The following is a 26,316-nucleotide window of genomic DNA, read 5'->3' as shown; positions in this document are numbered from 1 at the left end:
CTATTAAATCAGACAGAGTATTAGCAAAGCAGGAGTTCCATCTGGTCTGTGTGGACACAAACCAAGCATGCAATAGTATTTTCTGCTTGGTGTGTGATTTCTCAAAATTCTTCCTTTATGAAGGAGATAATGTATTCAGGTTATCACAGAACTAATTTGCAGGTTGGACTGAAATGAATAAGCGGCACAGCAATTCAAATGTACATTACCGAAATTACTGAAGGCTGCAATGTCACTTTTTGACATCATCATAATATAGAAGTTTAATTATAGAAATTTGCAAGATTTTTTTTTATCCAAACATAGAATTATGATTCCTAAAAGCAAGAACAAACAGAAAACCCCCAAAGCTTCCCTGCAACTGTCCACACTAGCACCAGAAAATAAGAATGCTTTAAGTATACCCCATTCATTTATTCCAATGCCAAAAAATGAAACCGCTAAATCACTTTTGATTTTGTGAAATGTTTAGGCATAGCTTAAAGAGAAGTTCAACTTTTAGAATTAAACAAAGAATTATGAAGCATTCTATGTACAAGGAAGGCATGCCACTTACTATTTGGTCTGAAGATAATCTGAGTGACTTCTTATAAGACGGAATGTTCCCATGGGTTGAATGCTCCACTGGGACAGACTCTATTTTCAGTGATTCTTTCAATTCCTGTGACGTTTCATCACTAGAAGAATCATCTTCTGTAGGTCTAATATAACATCAAACAAAATAATTGTAAGCTGTAAAAAATCCTTGTTTAATGGTTTAAGATTCATATATTCTTATGCAAGATTAATTTCTGCTTATATGTGAAAAGGATTCAAAATTAGCTATACAGATGGTACAGATAAATGAAGTCCATGACCTAGTGAATGCCCAAATAAAGCTAGCATATGCCAATAAGCAAATAAGACTTGTAATGCATGCTACTATAGTGGAGCTCTAGATATCACTATGCATACTCTAGCTGTATCCACGCACGATGGGTTTAGTAGAGACATAACATCAAGTGATTGCAAATACTGTGTTGCTGAATGAGGTATACTATAGATGAAGAGGGACACAGAACAAGCAATAATACTTTGCTTTTTAAAAAAGCTGTCACAGTTACTACATAATTTGAACTGTGGGCCGGTAAGTTAATGGAGTAGCTCACCTTTCAAGGTTACCACAGACTTACTTCTCTGCTAATTAGAGATTTCATGATTAAAGGTAGCATTTAATTTCTCTCAAGTAATCAGTCACAATATATTCAATTTCTTAAATCTTTAAGGCACTGACAACACTCACAAATGTCTTTGTAAAATCATGGGAGAATATGAATATGCACAGTGAATTACTTAGATTAAGACAGTTTTGTGCTAGATACTTCTAATTTTCAACTACAATCTTGGGCAATTCATGCAGTGTAATTAATGCTATTTTATTGTTTCAATTATTTCCCGTTACAAAGAAATGGCAGATGATTCAAGTTATTCAAACAATATTAGGATTTTACAAAAAAAAGAGAATAACAATAGCTCAGAAACAGTCTGACTATGTTTAATAAATTACAGAGTAGTGGTTCATTGCTAAAGGTTACCACATATGTCTTTATTGCTCTGTCAGTTAGGTTAAGATTAAGAAGTAAACACAATAGGATAATAGCATATAGAAAATAATTGTTATGTACTTGTAGTTTCTGCACTGTTTACTGCCACATTTTTTTGCCAAATTGTTTGCCAAAGACATCTGCTTTCTTTTCAATAGCTCAGAGAAAAATGTTTCTTCCCACAGTAAATTCCTATTTGATCATAACAAAAAAAAAAAAAAAAAAACACACACACACACAGAAAGACAGTATTCACTTCGCAAGACAGTCTTCAGACAGGAACACACCTACTATTAACTTGCTCTTTTATAGTTGCTGGCAGCTCATTTGCTCTTTGTGTCTCAGATTTCCCCTCCTTTGCCTCCGGTATCTAAAACAACGTGATAATAAAGAACATATTGTCATTTTAAGGATCTTAAGCTGATCCAAGAAAATTCATAGTTCACATATAAGCAAATAGGTATTAGTTTAGTAAATAAACTATATTAAGTGCTCAGAATTGTTTATTTGGTAATTATTTAATAAAAACATCCTTAGGAAGAAATGATCCATTAAAGCTTTCCATTTTTCCAGAAAACAGAACTCTGTAGGCCAGATGTTAAGAATGGCTAGTTTAAGATGATGAACCTAACATAAAGAGGGCTGTCAACCTAACATCTCTAACCTTATATATTTTAGCTGTAATGTTCTACACAGGGTTGTTTATTTAGTAAATTTCATACATGCATACTCAAGATTTAGCTTAAGTTCAGTCTAAAATGAGGTATCTCAGTGTAACATCTCTCATATTGCACAGCACCTACCCTTCGATTTTTGTATACATTCCTAAAACATACTCAGTGATTGAAGAGTAGGTCTGACAACACTTATGAGTTAGAAGGAAGGATTTTTAAGAATATTGTACAATAGCTAAATGGAATATATTTTGTGGAAGCACATAGTGACATTAGTGAATGAAGAGTGGCATTTGAGACTTTAAATATACAGAAGTAGCTAACTACAACACTGAATGACTTTCAGCCGGCAAGAAGTGACAGAAAGCTATGAGAAGCATTATAAGGCATTTCAGACTCAAATTATTATTTTTTTTTCATCTTTTAATGGTCAAGTGAACTAAAATCAAAGTAGCTTTCAATTACCTGTTTAATCATGCTTTCTCTCTTGCGCCAGAACCACCACCTTCCAGACTTCTTTGGCATTTTTTCTTTGACCCAAGACTCGACTGTAGCCTGAAAATATTTAATTTAGTTAGGTGTGTGTTCCATTTGTATAGAAAATACAGAATCATGTGTTATTACATGTAAAATGTACACATATGTCTATTTACCTTGGGCAAACTTTTCTGAAACACCTGCAAACTCAGAATCATAGGAGCAGCCAATGCCCAGTTATAATACCTGTTTAAAACACATTATTGATAAGATATTACAAAATTTGAATAGATGTAAATAAGTAGTGTGCAAAATGCCCTTTCTTGCTGAAAACATATCTATTTGATGCCAACAACTAATATTAAAGTTTACTGCAAGCAGTTATTTTAATATGCACTATTCAACATCAGTACTAATTGCTGCAAAACCTTGCTTCAGTCAAAGCTAAAATTAGTGTAAATCTTCAGTTCAAAAATCATTCTCTGTAAAGACCAAAGAGCTGATCCATCAAACCCACAAATCACAGTAAGACTTGAAAAATGCATTCTCTTTGAAAAGAGAAATTTTAAAGGAAATCTATAAAATAATTATGTTATGTAGAGAATTTACCTGTTATAAATCCTTATTACCAGATTAGGGTTGTCTATGAGTCCTGGATTTTCAGCAAATTCATGATAAGTAATAATATGTTCCATGAATTTTTCTGCAATAGAAGTATTTTTTTACTAATTAAAAATAATAACAACCGCCCCCATGAAGTCTGACTGTTTTGTATCAAGGAAAACATCTGGCATTTCAGAGTTTTTGCTGATATTGCAACATTAGTCAAGATATGCTAATATGGTCTACCTGCTATCCATGATTGCCTTCTCTGTAACAAGGAGCACCTCATACCAGCTATTCACTTCAACAATTACAGTAGTGAGACAAAGAATTAGGAGGAGGTAGGAATCAATTTAGTGCTCAAGCTGCATAAAGACAGCCATGCTTGTCTAAGTAAGTTTTCTTTAAAAATCATTTTGGCAAATAAGGGCTCTACATACTACACTACAATTAAGGGGCGGGGGATGTTGTTAGTTTGGGGATTCTTTTTGTTTGTTTTTAAATACTTGTTACTAATAGCATTTTCATGATTAGTGACTACAAGGATTTGCAGAAAATCACTATTTAGTGTAAGTCCCACACAAGCATGATATACCAACTTATTTTTTTTTTCAAATCAAGTCCAATCATATTACATGTTACCAAGAGACCTGTTCTTAGCCTTCATTAATGAAAGCATTTATATTTCATTTGAGCATTACAGAGGAGACGAAAAATGTACTAAAAGTATTGCAGTACATGCTCATGAAAATTATGTGGTCCCAGAGGCTGCTTCAAAGATGCATCAAGTTAACTTCCATATTAAAATAAACAGGAGTATTAAGAAAGAAGAATCAACTTCTTGAGTTGAGTAAGCAAGTTATGAGTTAACAAATATTTGGGATGAGAGAAGAAGAGCAGGAGATAAGACAGTCTAAGACAATGGTATTTTTTACTCTTAATTGCTTAAAACAATAAAAAGAAGAAAATTTATTAAGCAATGGGATAAAATATCATTCATAAAAATTTATATAGGGCAAAGGAAGCAATAGCAGCCAGAAAGTGTGATTGGTCAGATACATAATACGTAGTGCAAAAAAGGACAATGAAATTGAAGACTTTAGTTCTCTTGATGAATTTGAGGCTAAATTCCACAATCAGTCTGCTTTGCAAATACTTGTGAATTTTACACTGTAAGCAATTCTATTCTACCTGGTGGATACAGAAAAATCAAAGTTTCCTAATGTTCTTTTCTCACCAGGAACATAATTATAAGCCAAATCTTCATGGATTGGCATCTTCATGGATGGTGGAACTCAAAGAGTATTTACATTACCTCATTTGTCTGAGCTTTATTAGCATTTATGCTTACGTACCTTTAGAAATCTCTCCATTTTCATTGAGACCTCCACAGAGCGACAGCGTGACATCAGGCAAGTCCATAGCAGAATCAGACATGCACTCTGTGCCACTATCAGCAGCAGCACTTCCTACAGATTGTGGTGACTGGGAACCAGAAAGGGTATCTGACTCTGTCCACTGCCTGAAGCCTGGGTCGGAATCACTAAAGAAAAAAGATCCACATCACATGAATATATTTCATGTTATGGAACAGTGTACAATGAATTACTCAAAAAATCATCTTGCTACTAGATTTCTTTCAAGTACTATATGATTAAGAAAAAGCAATAAAAGGCCCAAACTTTTCGTAATACTGGAAGACTGAAAGTTTCCAGCTCTCCTCCTCCTAACATTCAGCTAAATTAGGAAATCTCTTGCCTGCAACATAACTAGATTTAAATGGAGAAAAGACTGTCTACATTCTATTATCCCAGAACAATATTGTACTCTTCAATCTTAACTAGAAAGTTGTACAATAAGAATGAAGGAAAGACAACGTTGCTTGATGTCTTTAGAACACAATGTATTTGGAAAAAGTACAATGCAAAAGATAAGCGATCTTTTAGATGATCAGGGTATTTTTATTTAAGATTACAATTATTTATTTGATCCTGAATAATGTAATTAGGAAGAAATTTGTTACTTTAGTCAATAAATACAATCAATTTACAGCATTAAACTCATAAAAGAACAAAATTTTTTAATATATATTTAATTTGTCCCATTGCTATCAGTTCCTTATCCATCCTACATATACTGATAAGTTTACAATTTTAATTCTAACTAAGCCAATAGAATTTGGACACTTCCTTTTTATTAAATTTTATTTTTACAAAGATCATCCTAGACAGTTATTCTTCTGGGGAGTATTTTCAGATTATAAAATGTTTTAATTTCATAAAAAATAAAACATAAGTCAAATCTGAGACTAGGTTGCCTTGAATGAAGATTCTGAGGACTTTTTTGTTTGCCTGTTTTAATGTTAAAAAAACAAGTTGGAAGTGATGTACAGGGCAAGCAGAAAAATAAACTGAGGCATGCTCATCTACAGCTAGTAATATGGCAAAAAAAGGCTTATATAACAGTATAATTTAGACTTTTCCCTCTATTTCCAAAGCATATGAGTTCTACAAAGACAGAAATCTCTCAGTAATGACCTTCCATGTGGTATTTTAGTACATTTCTTGTCAAACTGGAAATAGCTTTCTACAACAAGATCAGTACTGATTATTCCACAAAAGCACAGAAACCTGGAGTCCAATACTAGATGAGTCATCTATAGTGACTCATGAACACATAAAATCATACCTGTAATAATTTAAGTAGTTGAACAGCAATACAAATCTAAATCTATAGAACCTTAATTTAGAATTACCTTTTAGGAAAATAGAGTGCTGCAACTTCAGGTTCCAAAGCCTTTAGGTCATCCAAGTAGATATCATCAGGCCCCTGATGATGACTTCGCTTATGCACCCCTGTGAATTTTAAAAATAAGATTACTGGGAAGAACCTATCCAAACACATTAAACAGCTATCTAATTCTGGAAAATTCAGGTTTATTCATAGCATTTATAAATTTCAGATTTTAATTACATTTTTTTTCATCTAATACATCTAATAATACATCTAATATGAAAAATTGAAAAGCCACATTTCTACTTTTTCTAGCATTGCTTCAAGTTTGGCAGCTCATGTCAGAGAAACAGATGAACAGTTTTATTATATACCTTTCTTTTTCGAAGGGGAGTCAATTTTTGCTGGTGGCTTTGTTTCTGGTGATGGATCCACCAACAATCGAGAATGATGATCAGCATCTAATGGTAATGAATCTTGTGGTTCTACGATTGCAGAAGCAAGGGAATCTTTAACATCCATCTGCTTAAGCAGAGGATGAGTTCTTGGCTCAGGTTTCAGTACTGTACAGATGGAATCTTTCACCACATCATCATCTTCAACTTCATCAGAGCTGAGGATGACCCTAAAATGGGTCTTCTCTGATGGTGTAATGGTAGCTGTTCTGAGATGTTCCAGCTTTTCTTTCTTGCTTATCTGAAAAACAAAACTCAATCCTTTAATTTCACAGATCATTTATTTTATTCCAGTCTAAACATTAAATCTAAACTTATATTAATTTTTTTCACTAAGCTTGGACTCGTGGTCAGGAATAAACTAGATAAGCACTTAATGTATTTTAGCAAAATAAAATACAGCTCATCTAATTAGCCATTTCCTACAACAGAAGCTACATACTAGCTTATTTACAAGTTCAGTAAAGAAATCGGACTAGAAAAATTTTTACTTGATCAAACCAGGGAAAGAAAAAACAAAAATATGAATGTACTAGAGGCTTATGCCATCAGTTGTCCTATTAGATAATAAGTTCACTCAATCAGGGCTCCTATTTCTCTGTAAAGAACTACAACTTTACTTAGAAGAAGTAAAGGGAATTAATTTCTTCAGTTGTTTTCTTTTGTATCTAACTAAGTTTTCAAAAATTACAGATTTTCATTGCTAGGTTTTCTGGATTAACTTCACTGACTAACTTTTGAAATCAATAAAGCTTACTATCAGACAGCCACAAGGGGGTGCTCCTTTCCTATTTCAGTTGAATGTTCTGAATAACAGCAGCAGATTCCCTATACATTTTAGGTCACAGTTTCAGGTAAGCAAAAATTCGGTTCAGAGCTCCAGGCAATAAATAACTGTACCTTGGTTGATTCTGGGAATCCTCCCCATGTCCACTCCATGTGAGATTCAGATCTAAGCAAGCTCTCAGCAGGTTTAACTTCTAGTTCTGAATCACTCTTAGGGCAGACTGGCTCTGAGAAAGGGCTAACAGAACAAAAACAAACAAAAAAAGCTACAGTGTTTAAAATGCATTCGTTGTGCAGCTAGTGTTGGTAGAGTTTTCTCTGGCTTAACAGAGCTACAGTTATTCAGCAACAGGGCAAGATGCCCAGCTGGGTTTTTAGACAGTGAGAAACTAGGTTAAAACTAAAATCACATTGAGACACTTACATACTGATCACCCTATAAGATTTCTCCACTTCTAGTTTTCCCAGAAAACCCAAAACAACAAAAAACAAAACAAAAAATAGCAAAACAATAAAAGTTTAGCCACTATCAAAAATTAAGAGAGAAGTTAGCTTTAAATTTGTTTTCTCACTACAAGGTACTTTAGCTTGCTATGCCAAGACTTCAGTTAAAAGAAATATATATATATATAATAAAAAAGTCTTGCAAACCTAACTTCCAAATGTATGAAGCAACACCAATTCCTAGTCTATAGGCAAGGGAAAACAACATTAACAAGGTATGTTAGAGGAGGCAAGACAGACTACTTTACATAACTTCCTTCAGATATGTTTGTATTACATGACCTTTTAAGGTTCCATTCTAATTTTTCTTTCCATAGTAATTATGGATTATATTGTATCCATAAATCAGAGAGGAATGTCTGAAACGTGCTTCAGCCGGGACCACTCAAGCCAGACGAATTCACTTTACATAATGCTAGAAAAGTGTTATTTTGAAATCATTCCGCTCTTACAATCTTACAGAATTAAAGGGAACATAAAAGGTTGTTGCTTGGAAGTAATATTTAACATTGGGAAAGATCCAAGTCTATCCTTTATGAAAAGGTCATTTATATTTCACTTCATAGACATACTGTCCTTTCTGTACTTTAACATTCATAGTGCATTTATATATAAACACCACATAATACTAAAAATCTTACAGTAACTCTTAGAATTAATTCTTCTCAGGATTTTTTTCTTTCTAAATTCCTGAAAGAAAGTTATTCAATGCAGTATCATATCTGAACCTCTGTAGAGGTTTGTAGGGCCTCAGCTTTGCAACTAGAAACAGATCTCACAGTAGGCAAATCCAATCATACCAGATTATATCGATTAGACTCCAGAGCTACAGACTTTCCAAAGCTGGTACAGCCAAAAAATGGTAAGAACAGAACAGTAAAGACACCACTAGTCTATTTTTATGTGAATCTGAGAGATATCAGAAAATCCAAGATAGCAGGAAACTTAAACAGATCTACAAGATGTGATTTGCTATCTTACTGCTGAGTTCCAGCTTTCATTGGGGATACAAAAGGGAACCATTTAGAGATTTTTTCTCATTTTTCCTTTAACAATTTCTAAAGAAATTACATTTTGTATATTATTAGAAGCGCTTATTTACAGTAGCATGTCAATTAAAATACATTTGCAAATTTATTTTCAGGAAGAATACGAACTTACTTTTCCTATGTGCAAAACAATGTGTTCTGTCTAAATCACAAGTCAACTGGAAGCATTGCAGACATATTAATCTGTGTCTAAAACTAATTCTTAATAATTAGCAGTACCTGCAAAGAACTGTATAACTCAGGGCATTAAGAACCAAAGTCCTGTATGTTTAAGCAAATGGAACAGCTTTCCATTTTCAGGGATAAGTTTTAAGTCAAAAGGCCCATACCTGCAATACTGATCTAGTCATGCTAACATTGCCTATTAGAAAAGGAAGAACATTGATGGTATCAGATAACAATTGCTTAATAGTTATTTTTTTAGGTTTTATTCTAGTTAGTAAGGCAGTATTTTGAAACAAACAGAACTGTCCTCATGGAAAAGACATAGGATTATTATCTTTGCTTGGCTCCCTGCAACGGTTCTGAATAGTGAGATGACCAGCCTCAAGTGTAAAAGACAAACCCCCCCCCCCCAAAAAAAAAACAAGACCAAAACATTCCCTCCTCCCCCTGCCCAGAACACTTTCCCATTTAGAGTAAGTCATGACTATCTCCTGTCATAGTTAAGACTGAAGCTTTGGAAGAGATGTGGATTTTAACATGAATCAGCATATGTGCAGAGAGAAATCTTCTATCCTTTTATTAACGGTGGCAGTTAAGGTAGATAGCAGCCAAGACACCTGTGGCTGCCCTTTGCTATTTCTTCATCAGATCTTATTTTTTATGCCTACATTTTATGGAAAAAATTAAACTGATGAATACATTCTAGATAATGCATTCCCCGGCTCCCAGACATATCTGGCCCTACTCTTAAACTGCAAGACAAATTAGTAAATCTGTGGATGTTACCACAATAAAGTATCAATCCAAAGATACAAAATAGTTTCAAATATAACTCAGCACTTTCCTAATGACCTCTTAATTTCTTGAATGGGTAACACCACAAAGCTTGTTAAAAGTTTAATATTGTTTCTTAAAAACAGTAAAGCAGGTGCAATGAAGGAAGATATGCCCCTATATACCAAGTTCCCCTATATACTATGCCCCTATATACTGAGTTCATATTACAATTTACAAGCAGCTAGCAGCTCATTCAGGTTACCTATGTTGCTACATTAAGCCTTTCAGAAGTGCAAAAATTAAAATTCCTTCTCTGTTTCCAAGGCAATAGCAAATCTTCTCTGTCTCCAATAGCAAGCCTATTAAGCTTTTATCAAAAAAAAAAAAAAAAAAAAAAAATTGCTCTCTCCCAAGCATGTAAAAAGTCTTCTGGAATTAGGAAAGAAATCCTACAGCTAAAATATAGATGACTTGCTTCAAACCTTTCTCCTAGATTTCCTGTGTTACTTAAACAAATCACTTATTTCCTTCTTCCACTATAGAATTTTCTTCTACAGTTTGGAATGGTTACTTATTAGAAACTAAAGTTCTTCAACATATACAGTCAAGGATGCATTCAGATAAAACTTTAAATGTTCTGTCATTTGGAGGTGGAAAAATTTTGCTTTTGCAGAGGACCCATTCATGTCTTGCCACTTCTCAGGTTTTTGGCTCAAACAGGAATACAGAGACTTGAGTTACTTATTTACAGATATTTGATGTATTGAGGTTTTGATTCTATGGTTGCGAAAGATTCAGAAGGAAAGAGAGGAAGGAGAATGGGAAGTAAATAAATGTGAGCTTCACATCTTAAAGAATTCTGGTAAGTGGTTGGGCATAACTCAAAAGTTGCAGCCTCTTGTTTATACAGCAGTTATACAGCAGGAGATCACAGAACCACTAAGGCACAAGAATGCCACTGAACTGTTTCTTGGCCACTCTAAGACAGACACTTGTAGTACCACATCAACTCTGGACACCCCTTTATGAAGGGATGAATGGAGCTCCAGGTAAGTAGTTTTGCAAGTATGACAACAGAAACATTTTTCAGCCAAGTCAGACAGAACTTCATCAGAATTTATCTGATGAATGAAGTGAACTCTACACTATTTGTACCTGAAGTTTTGATACAGCCCATGGTTCACTTTAAGGGTCTTTCAAAGGACGGTCACTTGGAACTGGCATCTATCAGGTACCAGATAGAAATAAACTGGATGGTTATTTCCCCTTTTTCCTCCCTGCAAAAAAGGACACCCCAAAGATAAAGAACCTTTCTTGCACTGATGTTACTACAGGAAATCTAATTGCTAGGGCTCAGGAAGGGAGAAAGGCAGATGTGCTCTGGGACTCAAGCAAATTTCTCTCAGATGGCATCTAAATGTTCGGATGAGTGCAGTTGAGTATACTATTCTGTAAGGTAAAAAAAAAAAAAACAGAAAACACTGTTGTATTTGGGAAGAGGCAATATATTGGTGAATTCCTCAGGACAGCTTCACAACTGCAAAAGTGAGGGAGGGATGAATCATGTCTCCTAGACACAACCTGCTCATCTATGTTAGTTACAATTTGACACACTGAGAAGGAGTATCAGCCTGCCTTGACAAAGGGCTCTATGCTACAACTGGTTAGGTGACATAGTTCATATGACACCCTGTCAATCCAGGATCAAACACTGATGTTTTTTAATCATAAATTATGATTCTGAATGACTTGTGAGAATACTTGAAGACTACATCTCACTGAGTACAGCTGAGGAGCCCAAAACATAAAAAGGAATGACAATGGATTTCCTGTCCAGGTGCTCCCAACTGCTCATTAATGAACTATGTACTAGCGTAATTAGGAGGCACCATCGACGGTGTGGTGCCTTCAGATGGTTCTGAAGTTGCAACCCCAGAAACAGAGAGATTATGTGCACTTCAGAAAACATATTCTGAAGCTTGGAGTCTTCTCTTCTGCTACTATCGATACCAGAAGAGTATGCATACAGAAGGAAAAATGCAACAACTGCATATCACAGAAGGCTGGTCAGTAATCCTCAGTGACACTGTGAATCCGCTGTGAGGTAAAGTCTCCAGACAAACTGAAAAACAGCAGAACTAGATAACCTCCAAAGAGTTAAGATGAACCAAGATGTTGCTCAGTATGCTTCATGCTAGGTACTTATATTATACACAACGCATAGGAAAGGGCACAGTATGAAATCTAGCTGTAGCTTTCCAAAAACAGTGCAAAGGCTCGAGTACTAGGTCACATGGACAGAACATTTTCTTGTACAGACATGGATTAATGCTAGAGTGGTGAAAGCCAAACTCCTGAAGGCCAAGTCTTGAAAAACCTAGAACGGCAATTGAATAAAGGAGCTTGAAGAGAATAAATTGAAGCGCTTGAATGTATAAACAGAAGTGTTCCAGTCATTGTAACCGAAAATTGACTGGAGGGCTGCATTATATAATTTGTAACAATCTGCAATAATCTACTACTTTTGCTAGTATCTCTGTTGGTATCTGGGTTGGTATCCTGGTAACTAGCAAATCCTCTGTTCTGAACTGGCTCAAGTTCAGGGCCTAGCTTTATCTAGAGTAATTTTAAGTTATTTTACCTGGCAAATTCCAACCTACATTGAATACTCAATACTTTTGCTTTATAGCATGTCAATCATTGTTTATGGTAGGCTGAATCATAGGGAATACATCTGTTTTCCCATGCCTTTCTCAACTTAAGCAAATCTTATCAACTGTACTTTGTTTCTTTGATAGTGAATTTGAGTAAGAAAAGTTCTGTTCATCTGTTAAAAAAGACACAGATTTTGTTTAATATATGCAATATAAACAGAGTAGAAAGTTCACAAAAAGTTCCAAGTAAGTAGCAAATTCAGCAATTGATATGACAAAAAGTTAGGCGTGTCTGATAGTTCCACAGATTACAAAGTGGCTTACTTCTCCAGAGGGGACCAGTCTCCATCAGACAAGGGGTAACGATCCTTCGAGTGATAAATCAAAGATTCTTTCTGTTCTTCACCCTTCGGTGATGAATTTGAGGATCCTCTGTGGAGACACACGAGACACTAAGTAAGTTAGCTATAAGAATATCTACATGCTAATTCAGTTAGAAAAATCACTTATTATTAAAAATCTAAGATCAAAAGAAAAAGGTGTATTAATAACTCACTACATGTAATGCATCTTTATACAACCTAAAATATGCAAAAACCCTACTGTTAATAGTTAAAATATCACAAGAGCTTAAAAATCTACTACTCTGACACATAGTAAGTTAATATTGAACTGATAAATCACACTAGCATAAGTGATATCCTCTGCAGCCAGTTAATACTACCAAAACTGAAGTTGAACATACAAATTTGCATGATGTAAAATTTAGAACTTTCAAAAAAGTGAAACAGAAAAAATAGCTTTGACAATGCATTTTACCAATACACATTATTCACAAATTAAAAATGGTAAGAAAATAGGGTAGCAACAAGCCACATAATTCACTCAGAAATTTACAAATTAACCTAAACTACAATGAGTAGCTAAAAGTATTGTAACTTTTTTGAATAGAGATTAGTTTGGCCTGAGGACTCTACTCAATATTCCGTAACAGGGGAAAAAAAATAGTATGCATGCACTGTATTTTACACAGAAGTCCTTTTTAAATGTTTGTGTTATAAATACTTCATATCTTTTTATAGCTTTCTGAAATTAATTGAATATTCTCAGGAATATTCTGTTTTGACTTTCCATTAAGAGCATTATAGCTACCACACTGCATATAAGACAAGGAAGGTAAGCATGGGATTTAAGTGCAAAAAGCAATACAAATTATTGTAAGATACTATTATGAAAAAAAAAAATCCATCAACAGAATGGTTGCACTAGATCTCTTGTTTTGGCATATTAATGCTTCTTTTCGCCATCCATAAAAGAAATAAAAAATTTTAACATTATCTATTAAAATGCATAAATATTCAGAGTTTACACACTTACTCAATACAGCTCTTTAGATCTAAGGATGAGTTGTAGTAGTTATTTGTACACATCTTTCACTTGGAAGACATTTTATTATTTTATGTTAAGAACTGAATCTTAAAAAGGGAACACACATATTCCACTTCTTATTCAGTATCATTATTCTTAGGAAAATTTGCTTAGATGATAGCAGCAGAGACTTTGCATCCTGCATATTCATAAGCCAAACTAACAACGATAAGAATAAGTCTCATACTATTTTTGTGCATGTCCAGTGCTATGTACCCCAAAGAGAGGCAAATGTTGTTATGAAACAATTAAGTAAGGAAACAAGAAGATGATTAGAAACAGGTCCTCAATATTCTGACTTGAAAGGGGGCAAGATGACAAACAGGTGGCACTAAATGAATTTTAATAACTGGGAAATAGCCACCAATGCTGTTCACATTAAGAATGAAACAACCAGATTTTATCCCTCACTGGGGAAATCTGATCTCTAAGGTTACAAACACAGATGCAAGATATTTAAGTATATATAAATATGTATAAATATATATAAATACAATATATTTAAATACATATACAAGGTTTATATAGCTATAAAAGATGCTTTTAAAAAAAGTTAATTAATACTTGGAAATGGATTGTCCCAAGGAACAGGAAATAGCCTGTTTTCTACTTTATAAGAATAAAACTAGGTAAGACATTGCATGCTTGTGTCTGTGGCTGAAATGTCCCAAATGGAACATTAATCTTCCTTTCTCAGTTACACTCTGAAATCTGAAGCCACATCTAATAACAGCTAAGAGTGCGTGTGTGTGTATACATTTCAGCGTCTTACAAAAATCTTCCTTTTACATCATAATACTGTACCTCTCTTTTCAATCGAGAATGCATTTCTACTGCAGTTTGTTCACAAAAATATTCTGGTTTATAAAGAAAAAGCCTTTTCAAATTTTATTTTACAGTGCACAAACAATAAAACCAGTGTAACCTTTATGGAAACAATATGGCCTGCTCAGGTATGATTAAACCAGATATTTCAATCAAACCTACGCATTTTTATTCATCTCTACTAAAATTAAGATAAACGCTTGAAGATCAGTCTGAATGGGGTGAAAGTAGCTGTTACAGGCATGACATTTCTAAAGTGTTTGTACAGTTGTAATAATTTATTTAGTAAGGAATATGAAAACTATTCACAGGCTGTATCTCCTTTCTACCTATATTTGATGGAAATTTTGTTAGCTTCACTAAGACAAATTATTCGTAAGTTATTTTTGTCTTAATGTTTTTGTACTGAAGACCGAGCAAAGACAATGCTTATCCTGAAAGGGAAAAATGGGGAAAAAAATCTTACACTAAATAAAATACCAATAACTAGGTATAGACAGAATATTCAAAATATCAAAATGACAATTCTTTAACATTTCACAAGAGTGAAAAGACAAGAGGAATGAAGGAGGCCTAGTAAAGCTACATATATTCTAAAAAGTATTAAAAATTCAGATATTGTTTTTTGCCTTGGTCATAGTTCTGATAATATTTAGAATTAAGGTTTTTTGTTGCACTCACCTTTTTGACTGGTACCTTTTAGCATATTTGAGACTTCTCTGAACACCCGTATTGAGGGACCAAAGATTCTTTTAAGTTGCACTTTATTCTCTTCTGTCAAATCAGTCTTTAAATTCCAAGAATAGGTAATGAATGTATTCAGATAATACTACATTTAGCAGTAATACTAAACTGCAATAAAGCAGTTCGCTTTGCCAAAAAAGCAACTCTATTTCTTCTGTTAAAATGCCTAAGAAACTTCCACAGAGAACTGATGAGTAGGCTTTTCTTAGATTTTGTTTGATTCATTTAAGTGCTTGATAGCTTTCTTTTATTGCTATAAACCTCCTGTTACTCGCATAGGAATATAATCATTCAATGTGATTTGGAAGATCTAAGTTAAAGCATGTTTTACATTTCATTTGAAATACTCTTTAAATAACAACTTTCTTTCAAGATAAAGTTGCCAGAACCACAATTCAATCACATTAAACATAAAGCTCCTGCAGTTTATTACCACTTTACAGCAAGTTCCACTATGCTGATAATGCTTCAAAATACAGGATTTTTTTTCTATATGACTACGAACATGTAAAGAATTGTCCCTACAAATGTGAAGGAGTGTTCATTTCTGTAGTTTTCAGTTACCAAAGTTAACTTCTCTGTAACAAGAAGCTTAAGTCAGACATAGTGCACTACGGGCATGTCATACTGCAGCTTACATAGTTTTCCAACCACACTATGACACTACTCTGCTTAATCAGAAAAGTTACTTTTTAAAGTTTTTAATGCTCAGTCATGCAGTAGACCATGACTACACTTCTTTATCAGACTGAGTTTAATTTGATTCATACCAATACAGCCTAATTTGAAAGATTCTATAGCAATATGGAAGATAATGTTTGGGGGTGGGGGTATCGTGGGAGGGCTGCATTTCAAAAGGAAAAAGCCTACCTGCAGCCTTTTGGAATTTACGCATTATTTGTGTAGAGGAGAGGTAGAAGTCACTCTTTAAAAGGTTCAGCGATACCAGTGAAAGCACTCAGCAAATATTTGATAGTTTACCTTAGTAGCTGAACACCTTTCTCATCATCTGAGCTTATTTCCATTTCAAAAATCTCTTCCGTCCCAGCAGAAGAGATTTGATCTTCCTTCCTGCTATCTTGTTTGTATTTCTTTCTTCTTCTTTTTTTCTTTTTCACAGAACCTGGGGTGAACACAGTCTCTGCTTCCACAGAGTGTGGAACCTCTGAGTTCGGACACGTCCTCTCATTTTCACCTGACTTCAAATGATTGTCAGTCTCTTTAAAGAACTGGTCTTCAGTGGGTATTGGAGAAGTTGCCAAATATGCAGGAACTTTTTCCTAAACAAAAAACAAGTAAACAAAAAATAGACTAATTTCATTTGTTATGTATATACAGGATGGTATACAGATTAATCTTTTCATCTATATTTAGATATGAGACCATACCATGGCCCAGTGCTATACGAGACTGATACCCAGAAAGGAACCAAGTCCAAGAGTGGGAATATAGAAAGTCCAAAAAAATTAATGTATTTATATTAATACAGTTTTAAGGAGACATACACAATTGATCATGGCAGCAAAGCTTATATACCTGTGATGGTATGTGCACTAAAATGGTTTTGAAATTATTTGTCCTAGAGCACACCAGGCTAAATAAATTCAGTGCTCTGTATTTATTTTGAAACACAGACTCACTGAAAAGTTTAGTTTGAAGGGGACATCTGGAGATCATCTGGTCCAACCTTCTGTTGAAAGCAGAGCTTGAGCTTTAGATTAGCTTACCCAGGCACTATCAAGCTTAAGCCTTGAAATTTTATAGCAAGGGAGATTCTTCTACTTCTCTGAGCAACCTATTTCAGTGTTTAATTGTTATCATGGTGAAAATTTTTTTCATATAACTAGATGGAATTTTCTCCTTGTGCCCATTGCCTTTTGTGGCGCACCTTTGTGAAGAGACTGCCTCTGTCTTCTCTATAACTACCTTTTCGGTATTGCAAGACTGCAGTTAGATCACCCTGAGCCTTCTCTTCTCTGAACAAACCCTGTTCCAACAACCTTCCTTCCTATGATGACTTCTTCAACACACTGACCAACCATCTTGGTGGCCCTCCAATGGACTTCCTCCAGTTTTACATGTCTCTCTTGAACTGTAAGGACCAAAACTGGAGATAGTATTTCAGATTTGGCCTAACAAGTGCTGAGTAGACTGGAATAATCACATCCCTCTGTCTGCTGGCTGTACTCCTGCTGATACAACCCAGGACACATTTGTCTGCATTGCTGCAAGAGTGCACCGCTGTCTCACATTTAGCTTGCTGTGCACAGAACCCCCAGAGCCTTTTCCATATAGCTGCAGTTCCCCCAGGCAGTGCACTGCTGTGTGGGATTACTCCATTCCAGATGCATGACTTCACATTTATCTTGGTTAAACCTTGTTCAATTCCAGGTGGTCCAACCTTCCAGTCTGTTGAGCTGTCTCTGTATGGTGGCTCTTTCTTCTGGCCTATCTTCCACTCCTCCTAGTTTCATGCTAACCACAGACCTGGTGAGGGTGCACTCAGTTTTGTCATCCATGCCATCCACACTACTTAGCTTTCAAAAAGAAAAATTTGACCTAATTATAATTTATTCAAGTTAAAAAAGAAAAAAGCCCCTTCAACTAATTACAATTTACTGCCCTCTGAAGCAGTGATTCAGATCAAGGAAGAGCTCTACTGATCAGAAGCCCGTGTTTATAAAACTATTTTCACATTAGAGGAAGTATAGTCAAGAACACTGTCTATCCTCCCATAGTATCCATACTTCTAAGTCACCAAGTGTTCATAATACATCATACAAGAAATCAGACAGTACTGACACTTGGACTGAAAGAAAAATGCTGTATAAAGGAGCAAAGGAGTAAGACAAAGTGGAACAAAATGACTAGAGAATGGAATTTGTATGGGAAGGAGGAAGGAGGAAAAGTTCAGGGCTCTATTTCAAGATAAGAAGTAAATATAAGATGCCTCTTACTTTGCAGGCACTATTATCAAGAAGATTAGTTACTGCAGCAGTCTGGAATGACATAGTGGTCAGGAATAGCCAGAGCACTGACACTACTTTTGATGTGTTCAGATCTTGAATTGCTAGTAATTTAATATTAAATTCAATTTTTCAAGAAGTTAACAGTTACAGACTAAATTTTGCTTCATTATCTAGAAGATGGAGAAAAATTAGAGAAAGGAGAGTAAAATACAGCCTTATGTAGCACTAAAGACAAAGATTTTGCACAGTGAAAAAAATTCAAATAAAATGATAGCACAGAAGTTCCTACAAAGTGGCCATTCTATATAATTGGTGGTAAATAATCTAGAATAGTAAGACAAAATTCAAGAAACAGAAGCAAAACTAAAGAAAAGTTAAAAGTTACCAAAAAAAATCTCTGAAAGTCACAATATAATAGCCCTGAAAGTATCATGCAAAGTATCTGAGATGAAAATAATAATAAAAAAAAAAGCTTCATATATATTTTTCAGCACAACACATCACACCAAAAAGGAAAGCTTCTTGCTACTAGTCTCTGATTTGCATAATCATGGAGTGTGGGTATTACTTCTGGACGTCAAGACCTGAAAACAGCAAAGACAGATCACTTGAAAGAAGCTTTCTGAACAACTCAAGGCCATGATGACAACTGTAGTATCTATAATTCAAGCACAATTTCAAGAACTGACCAAAAGGATATATGTGATCAGCAGCAGAAATACACAGTGAAAGTCTCTAGCGGGGACTAAATATCAACTCAATCTTCAGCTCTGTAGCTAATTCATTCTGTACTTTCAGCAAGAACTATCAGCTTTCTAGAACACATTATACACAGACAAGGCAGATAACAGATAACTCTTGTTAGAAAGTAAAATTTACAAAGCAAGTGCCTCTTTAAAACTTTGTACCAGAGACAAAGGTAATGTTTTCCACCTATGTTTTCTAACGAGCGAAATAATGATAATAAAAAAGACCAAACCATAATCTTAAGACTGATCAATTCTTATCAGTGACAGACATGATCTGCATCTATAAAGAACTGCTTTCAGTTTTGATTTTACTCATGGTGTATGCTAAAAACAGAACCCAAGTTTTATTTCTCTTAAGTATTATGATTTCTTTCTCCAAGATCATTATTATTAACCATACTAGTCTTAATGCTTTTTTTCTCTTCCAGTTTAAATGGTAACCTAACTGCTTATAAAATGGGTGCTTCCTCCCTTCCCCTACAGTAAACAAACAGTGCCATAACAGTGCCAAGAAGGAAAAAAAAAAAAAAAAAAAAAAAAAAAGGAAAAAATAAAATCAAGCTGATTTCACATAATGGAAGATTCTGGTTCCTAATAGCAGGAGTGAATTCACACTGCATCCTTTCCCTCACTGAGGCAAGATATTTTACCTCCCCTCTAATTATTTTCTTTGAACCTTTTGGAACTTTCTGTTTAAACCTTCTTCTGTCTTGCTAAAAAAGGCCAACAGATTCAAAAGTTATAAAGCTCAGGACTGACAAATACTGCAATTACACAGGTCCCCTATCCTTAAGATACCAGACTAGAAAGGAATCAATATTCCCCTCTTCCTGAGTCTCACTAGCTTCCAGTCACAAAAGGTCTTGGGAAATTAATTTTGGTATTACAAGAAGAATTCTCAAGTTTGAGAAGCTATTGTTAACTGGTGAAAGTTTCATTTCTAAGTAGTAAAAAACTGTGCCAAAAATTATTTTTTTAAAATTTGTGTCAAATTAAACAGACTTTATTAGTATAGAGGTCAGTAACACCATTGTAAGAACTTATAGCAAAAAATTATTATAAGGTACTGCAATATGTATAACTACAGTCAACAAGAATGAGAATACTAAAAGAAAGTAAATAAAAATTCAGCAAATATTTCAAATAATGTTCTAATACAGTACTTTATTATCACTAATAACAAAATTCCACAGACTATCAACCACATTGGCATGGTATGAGTGACGCAAGACTGTCACAGAAAATCTAACTTTCAAAAAAGTTATAATATTGACAATATTAAGCATTTTTAACACATTGCTCTGTTAACATAGCATTGTAGTTATCATGAAGCACAAAATCCTTACATTTTCCTCTTCAGTTTCTTGTACAAAGAAAGCTTCTCCATTGTCACCCAGTTTCATATGAAGATCAACAGCATCGCCGTTAATTTCTATATCGATCTGCAGAATGAGACAATTTAATGCAAATAATTCATCTGAGGGGAAAGTACTAGCTGTGAGACCCAGTTATATTTCATAATAAATTTTATTTCACTGTATGATCATTACTTCTTCCCCCTCCGCTTTTTGAAAGAAGTCTATTGTAGTAGTCTTTATTTTGTTACCCCCAAAACAAGCCAGGCTCTGAGAAGAGATTCTGGGCCTAACTGAAAAATTGAAGGAAAATTTTAAAACAGCTGAAGACTGAATCTTGCTCAACTACTTTAGAGAGCTAAAACCCTAAATAATAATTATTGATCTAGTCTTTCTTTCTTTAGAAGAAAGATGAATGAATGAGACTGTCCACGCTAACATGCTTAAAGCTCAAACTGAAATAGGGTCTGGTCTGAGTCCAAAATACTGTAAGTTCAAGATGACAAACTGGAAGCTTCTTGAAGGCTGGTATTGTTTCTCTCCCTGTCTCTATATATGTATTTATGCAGATAATATATATGCATATACATATACACACATGTATATATATATATTTACACACACACACACACACACACACACACACACAAGTAACCTTAAGTAACCTTAACTGTATGGCTTCAGCGAGATAGAGATTTGCCATGGTTATTTCTGCATTTCAGTTAATGCTGTTTCAGATTTTCCTGCTCATGAGTTTATGAGGGTATGAAACAGGACCACAACCCTTCTAGAACCAGTGTTTTTTCTAGAGCAAAAAAATATTTTTAGTCTCATAAAACATACTTTACTTCAAAATAATTGCGCAGGAGGGAGAGACAATGCTTCCCCATACAGATAAAATAAAACAAAACCAAACATATTTCAAACACCACGTTAAAACTATTTTACTTCATCACCTTGGCAAAATCTTGGACCTCCAGTTAAATTCCACTCCAAAAATTTTCAAGTAGAACATGTTCAATATTCAAATAAAATTACTTATTTTTCAATGGATCTTATCTAATAGTATTGTACATCTACATTTAGCCTGGCTAATTCAAAATAATTTAATATTTGTCAGATAGAAGCTTGTCTTGCTGTAGAAAATGCCATTGTCATGGGAGGCTATGTATAGTTTAGACACTTGTCAAAAGGAGACCAAATGAAATTTTGAATGTATGGGGCCCTCAAGCTGTAACTCCTATGAGTTACCTGATACATACATACTCAAGTTGCAGTTTCCTGCCAAAGCAAAAGAAAGAATTACATCTCAAGCAAAAGAAGGAATTACATCTCAATCTTAATTTTTGGAATGCTCATCAGTTCGTATTTTGATATGGAATGATCAATCAAAAAAGCAAAGACGACTAATCTTAAGATCAGCACTTGGACTGCCAAGAAACAAAAATGCCAGATTGCTAAAGAAAGACACTACCTACCCAGTCTCATTCACTCTGATAAGATTAAAACCATTAGCCAAGAAAACACAATCAGAGGAGGTGTAAATTACAGACAGATATCCAAACATGGTTGTGGACAATGCACAAATCCCTAAGACAACATTTTTTTCTTCTCCCCAAAATTCCAGACTAATGAAATTGATCTGAATTTCATACTCATTTCACTATCAAACATAGTTTGTTCTTAAAATATATTCTTGTATTTCCAGTTGAGTAACATGAGTTTCCCTCTTCAACCTTTACTTTATACCAATTTAGACAGACAAAAATCCCTAATTTTAGCAGCTATATCTCACATTGATTTTTGGACTTTTCAGTATATGTCTTAAGTATAGAGTTGAAATAAATATGTATATTTTGCATTCCCACGCATCTTGAGACTGCCAATTAACCCTAGCCTTTCATATGTCAGAGAAAAAAAGAGTATAGAACACAGTAATAAACATTCACTCGACTACTGAAAGACTTAACATTCAAAAAAAAAAAAAAAAAGAAAAAAGCTAAAAGAAGCTAAGAACTAGCTGATAATATCAGATACAAAGAGTAGATGTTTATACTATTCAATGACATTTTGAGGTAGAAGTAGAGGTATACAGAAGCTGAAGTCCTCTCTTATTTGATTCAGCTTCTCAAAAATTACTGAAGACATTTATCAATATGAAGTTTCAGACCACTCCTGTTCTAAGAGCATCTTCCTTCTTACATAATCATTAGACATTCCAACCATAACTGTACTACTTCTCATGTGTCTTCCTGAAAAACTACTAGTGTGATCTGTTGCAGAACTGGTCTGGAAAACAAAACAAAACAAACAAACAAACAAAACAACCCTCCCCCAACTTTTTATGATCAACATGCTCATTAAGAGACTACTAGCAAGTGAGAACCCAAACAAGGACAGGAATGCTGCTGTTAGCCTGTGTAACCATGTGAAGTCTACAACCTTAATGTATGTAACTCCCAGTACCTAAGTTGACCCTTAACAAAAATTGCCCTAAACACAACTGCTCTTCAAGCTGCACTTTCTTCTTCTTTTACAAGAATATGAAGGTAGGGATAGTTGCCTGCACTGTTCTTTTACTTCTTAGAAGAACAGTATATAATCCTGAGATTTTAAGATCTGCTTAAATCAATGCATCTTTTGGCAGTGCCCCGACAGGCAATCCTGCCATACACAGTACTCCCCACTGACAGTAATGTCAACCTACCCACAATAGGTTCATTTTTAGTCAAGCTAATCCAATTTACCCTATAAATATGTGACTACTAAGGCCAATGCAAAAGGGATGGCAGGATAATCCCCTTTGGTAGGATCACAGTCTTAGACTGGCCTCAACTGGACAACAATTTTATCATGTTAGCTTTCAAATAAGCCCACAAGTGAATGAAGTTTAATCCAAGGTTTTTTTGCTTTTTTTTTTTTTTTTTCCGAAGTTAATAAGGAGTAATACTTATGACAGGTCACCAGCTCTTAAGACATGCTCTATTTGTCCCACAAACATGCCAAAAAATAGATGCTTGCAATATCAGGGGTCAGTTACATGGAATGAAGCACTTCCTTCCCAACATATTTGAACTGTAAAATAAATAATCTTGTAAATATTTTAAGACTGTGGAGTCTATACACTTGTATTATTCTTTTTTCACAGATCAAGAGCTACCACAGCTTTTCTTTCGTAGTACTTCTTTGCAGAGCCCTTACATTACCACAGGAAGTTCTGTTTTGGACTCCAAAATTATCGCTCTTCATAGCTTATATGAGAAACAGTTCTGTACTTAATCAGTCTGCTAACTAGATGTGTGGAGTAGAGAAGGAAGGAAGGAAGGGGGTGGGGGAAGAACAAGAAAATAAAAGGAATGTATACTTTGTTTCAGTCCAATTTCTGAACTTACCACTTTTTCCTTAGAGCGCAAGACACCAAGCTTCCCAAATCGGACATGAAAAGGAGAACACTGGTATGTACCATCCTGTTGTCGGACCACAATGACATCAATGCATCCTGAAAGAGTAGCCTGATTGATGCCTTTGTACAGCTCTTTCACAGTAACCAGGACTTGACCTGCAAGTTGTCCCACGTAGTTCATAGTCTGAGACTATGGGAGAAGAAGGGGGGAAAAAATGCAAGTTTTTTTTTTTTTTTTTTTTTTTAATCAAAACATCATTTATCAATGAGTTGCTTATTGTAACAGGCTTAACACAGACATCTTCAAAAGTTAACAGCATTTTGAGCTAATTCACATATTACTAACAGACTTCAGTTACAAAATACATTCTTAATCGTAAGTAGTTATTATTTAAGATTTACTTTAAAATATTGAAAGTATGTAAAGTATGCAATTTTTAAATCCAAAAGGTCTAGATGTAGGTGATGCTTAATTCCTCAGGTAAGCTGAGAAGACTAATTCATGCTCTGTACACTGCCTGTTATTTAGTACAACTGATCTTCTGTTGAAAATGAAGGTACCTATATATTAGTATATATATATATATAAAAAAAAAAAAAACTAAGCATCAGGAAATGTTTCCGTAGAACTCCTTTATATATAACTCTTCCTTTACAGCTCTGTATTTTACAAACAGCTAAGTCACCTTAAATAAACGATCAAAACATTTAACAGGAGACAGAAGTTGCCCAGAAGAGTGAGAAAACAAATATGAAGAAAAAACAGATGTGAAGAAATCCGTTTTTTTTTTTCCTATGCAAGTAAAGTACACTACCAGTGAATGTACTTCATCAACAAATAAGTACTGAAAACCTCTTGCAACATAAAATTATGAACTTGTCAAAGCCTTCTTGAAAAGCACTGCCACCCATCTTTGGTACCTAAAACTGATACAAGCAAGACTTCCACCTGCTGTAGAAGGTGCCAGATAATCAAAGTTACTGAGACTCTTCCATTAACTTCAGATTAAAGTAAAATTACAATAGGTATCATCTATAGTTACAATGTATACAGCTTCAAGAAGCTTGCACATATATTTCAAACAGCTGTGTAAGTATAGTTTGCTCAGAGAAAACATAGTGAACCTAGCAGTATCAGGACCGTGCAGAACCTAGCAGTACAGGACAATGTCCTGAACTTTCCACCTGTTTCACAAAGTTTCAGTCAAGTGAAAACTATTTTTTATAGTTTCTGCTGTTGTTCATACTCTCTGGCAGCAGAAAAATTGACAAAAACAACATGTAGTCTAGGTGAAGAAGTCCATATATTAGATGAGAGTCGGGAGTTTAGTAAAGAATGCAAGAGAAAGAAGACACACCTAGAAAGATTATGCTATAGTCAAACACTGCAAAGGAAAGAAATGCAAAGACAAAGAACATATACAATCACTTACTGAATTCTCTGACTAATCCATTAAAATTCTTAAGTGGTATTCTGAATGACTTAGTCATTTCAGACTAAGAATACAGTGTGAATAGACTTAAGAATACAGTGACAAGAAGAAATAGAGACCAAAGATTTCTCAAAACATCTGAGCTTTAAAAGAAGGAGGAAGGAAAACAATTAAAGTGTTTTAATGGGAAGTACCCAGGGAAGCTCTAAGTGCAACCCTTCCTCATTCTATCCTCCCACTAAAAGACTGCTATAACCTCATTTCCAATACATTTAAGCAACCACATGACTTTGAAGTTAAGGACATTATTTGGAAGAACAGCGAGCCACTGTAGACAAGCAAAACACATAACACTGAATACATAACTGGTCTTAAAATGTAAAAAAAAAAAAAAAAGAAAGAAAAAATAGTACAGTATTTCTACAAATAAGCTTACAGCGGGTTTCTTTGTCTACATACTAGTTTATTTCTATTAGACTCTGAACAAGGTTTTAGATTTGATTCAAGACTAGAATTAGAATTTTTCTTAGTGGCTCTAAAGACCACTGTGTATTGCACTATAAGAGTTTTTCCTTCTGATACTGTTTTCATTATCTAAGTAATTACACGGGTTTTTTCAGTTCTGAGCCTTCTTCCTTATAGTAGCACAGAGTGTACTGTATTCATTCAGAAGGAGCTTGGGTTTTTGTAGCATCTAATGGCACCAATATAATTGTAAATATGCAAGTGATTGAAAGTAGTTTTCAGAGATTTGGGTTAGCTCTAGAAGTATTTTTTCCCCATCTCAGGCTTCACAAGCCTAGCATATGTTACCTAATCATATTTAGATTTTGAAAAAAAAGTTCCTACCATTCCACATGATTTTGAAGAGAAGAAGAGGGCTTGCCTATCCAGATTTAAAACTCTTGAAATTATCTGCAGAATTACTGTGCTGGTTAATATGCTAGAGA

The 26,316-nt window shown here is 34.5% G+C and overlaps 1 protein-coding gene across 7 annotated transcripts in view; it reads right to left on the bottom strand.

Moving 5' to 3' along the window:
- LPIN2 (lipin 2) overlaps window positions 1-26,316 on the bottom strand; it is a 48,073-nt gene that overhangs the window by 9,232 nt on the left and 12,525 nt on the right. For 4 of the 7 annotated variants that reach the window (XR_009957668.1, XM_062570193.1, XM_062570188.1 and 1 more), the window contains exons 2-14: window positions 23,923-24,123; window positions 20,522-20,617; window positions 16,439-16,737; window positions 12,785-12,892; window positions 7,426-7,549; window positions 6,445-6,766; window positions 6,093-6,192; window positions 4,693-4,880; window positions 3,344-3,437; window positions 2,911-2,980; window positions 2,723-2,812; window positions 1,871-1,953; window positions 557-701 (exon numbers count right to left, since the gene is read on the bottom strand). Coding sequence is in view for 6 of the 7 variants with exons in the window: in XM_062570188.1 (XP_062426172.1) it covers window positions 557-701; window positions 1,871-1,953; window positions 2,723-2,812; window positions 2,911-2,980; window positions 3,344-3,437; window positions 4,693-4,880; window positions 6,093-6,192; window positions 6,445-6,766; window positions 7,426-7,549; window positions 12,785-12,892; window positions 16,439-16,737; window positions 20,522-20,617; window positions 23,923-24,123 (1,920 nt within the window). In the remaining variant the exon portion in view is untranslated. Of the gene's footprint in view, window positions 1-556; window positions 702-1,870; window positions 1,954-2,722; window positions 2,813-2,910; window positions 2,981-3,343; window positions 3,438-4,692; window positions 4,881-6,092; window positions 6,193-6,444; window positions 6,767-7,425; window positions 7,550-12,784; window positions 12,893-16,438; window positions 16,738-20,521; window positions 20,618-21,195; window positions 21,336-23,922; window positions 24,124-26,316 lie in introns of those variants that run through there. The other 3 variants (XM_062570192.1, XM_062570191.1, XM_062570189.1) reach the window with 3 other exon arrangements.

This window comes from Rhea pennata, chromosome 2 (genome assembly GCF_028389875.1).
Source record: "Rhea pennata isolate bPtePen1 chromosome 2, bPtePen1.pri, whole genome shotgun sequence".
Classification (NCBI taxonomy): domain Eukaryota; kingdom Metazoa; phylum Chordata; class Aves; order Rheiformes; family Rheidae; genus Rhea; species Rhea pennata.
The sequence above is the reverse complement of the archived record's forward strand: the minus strand, read 5'-3'. Positions and strand labels throughout refer to the sequence as shown.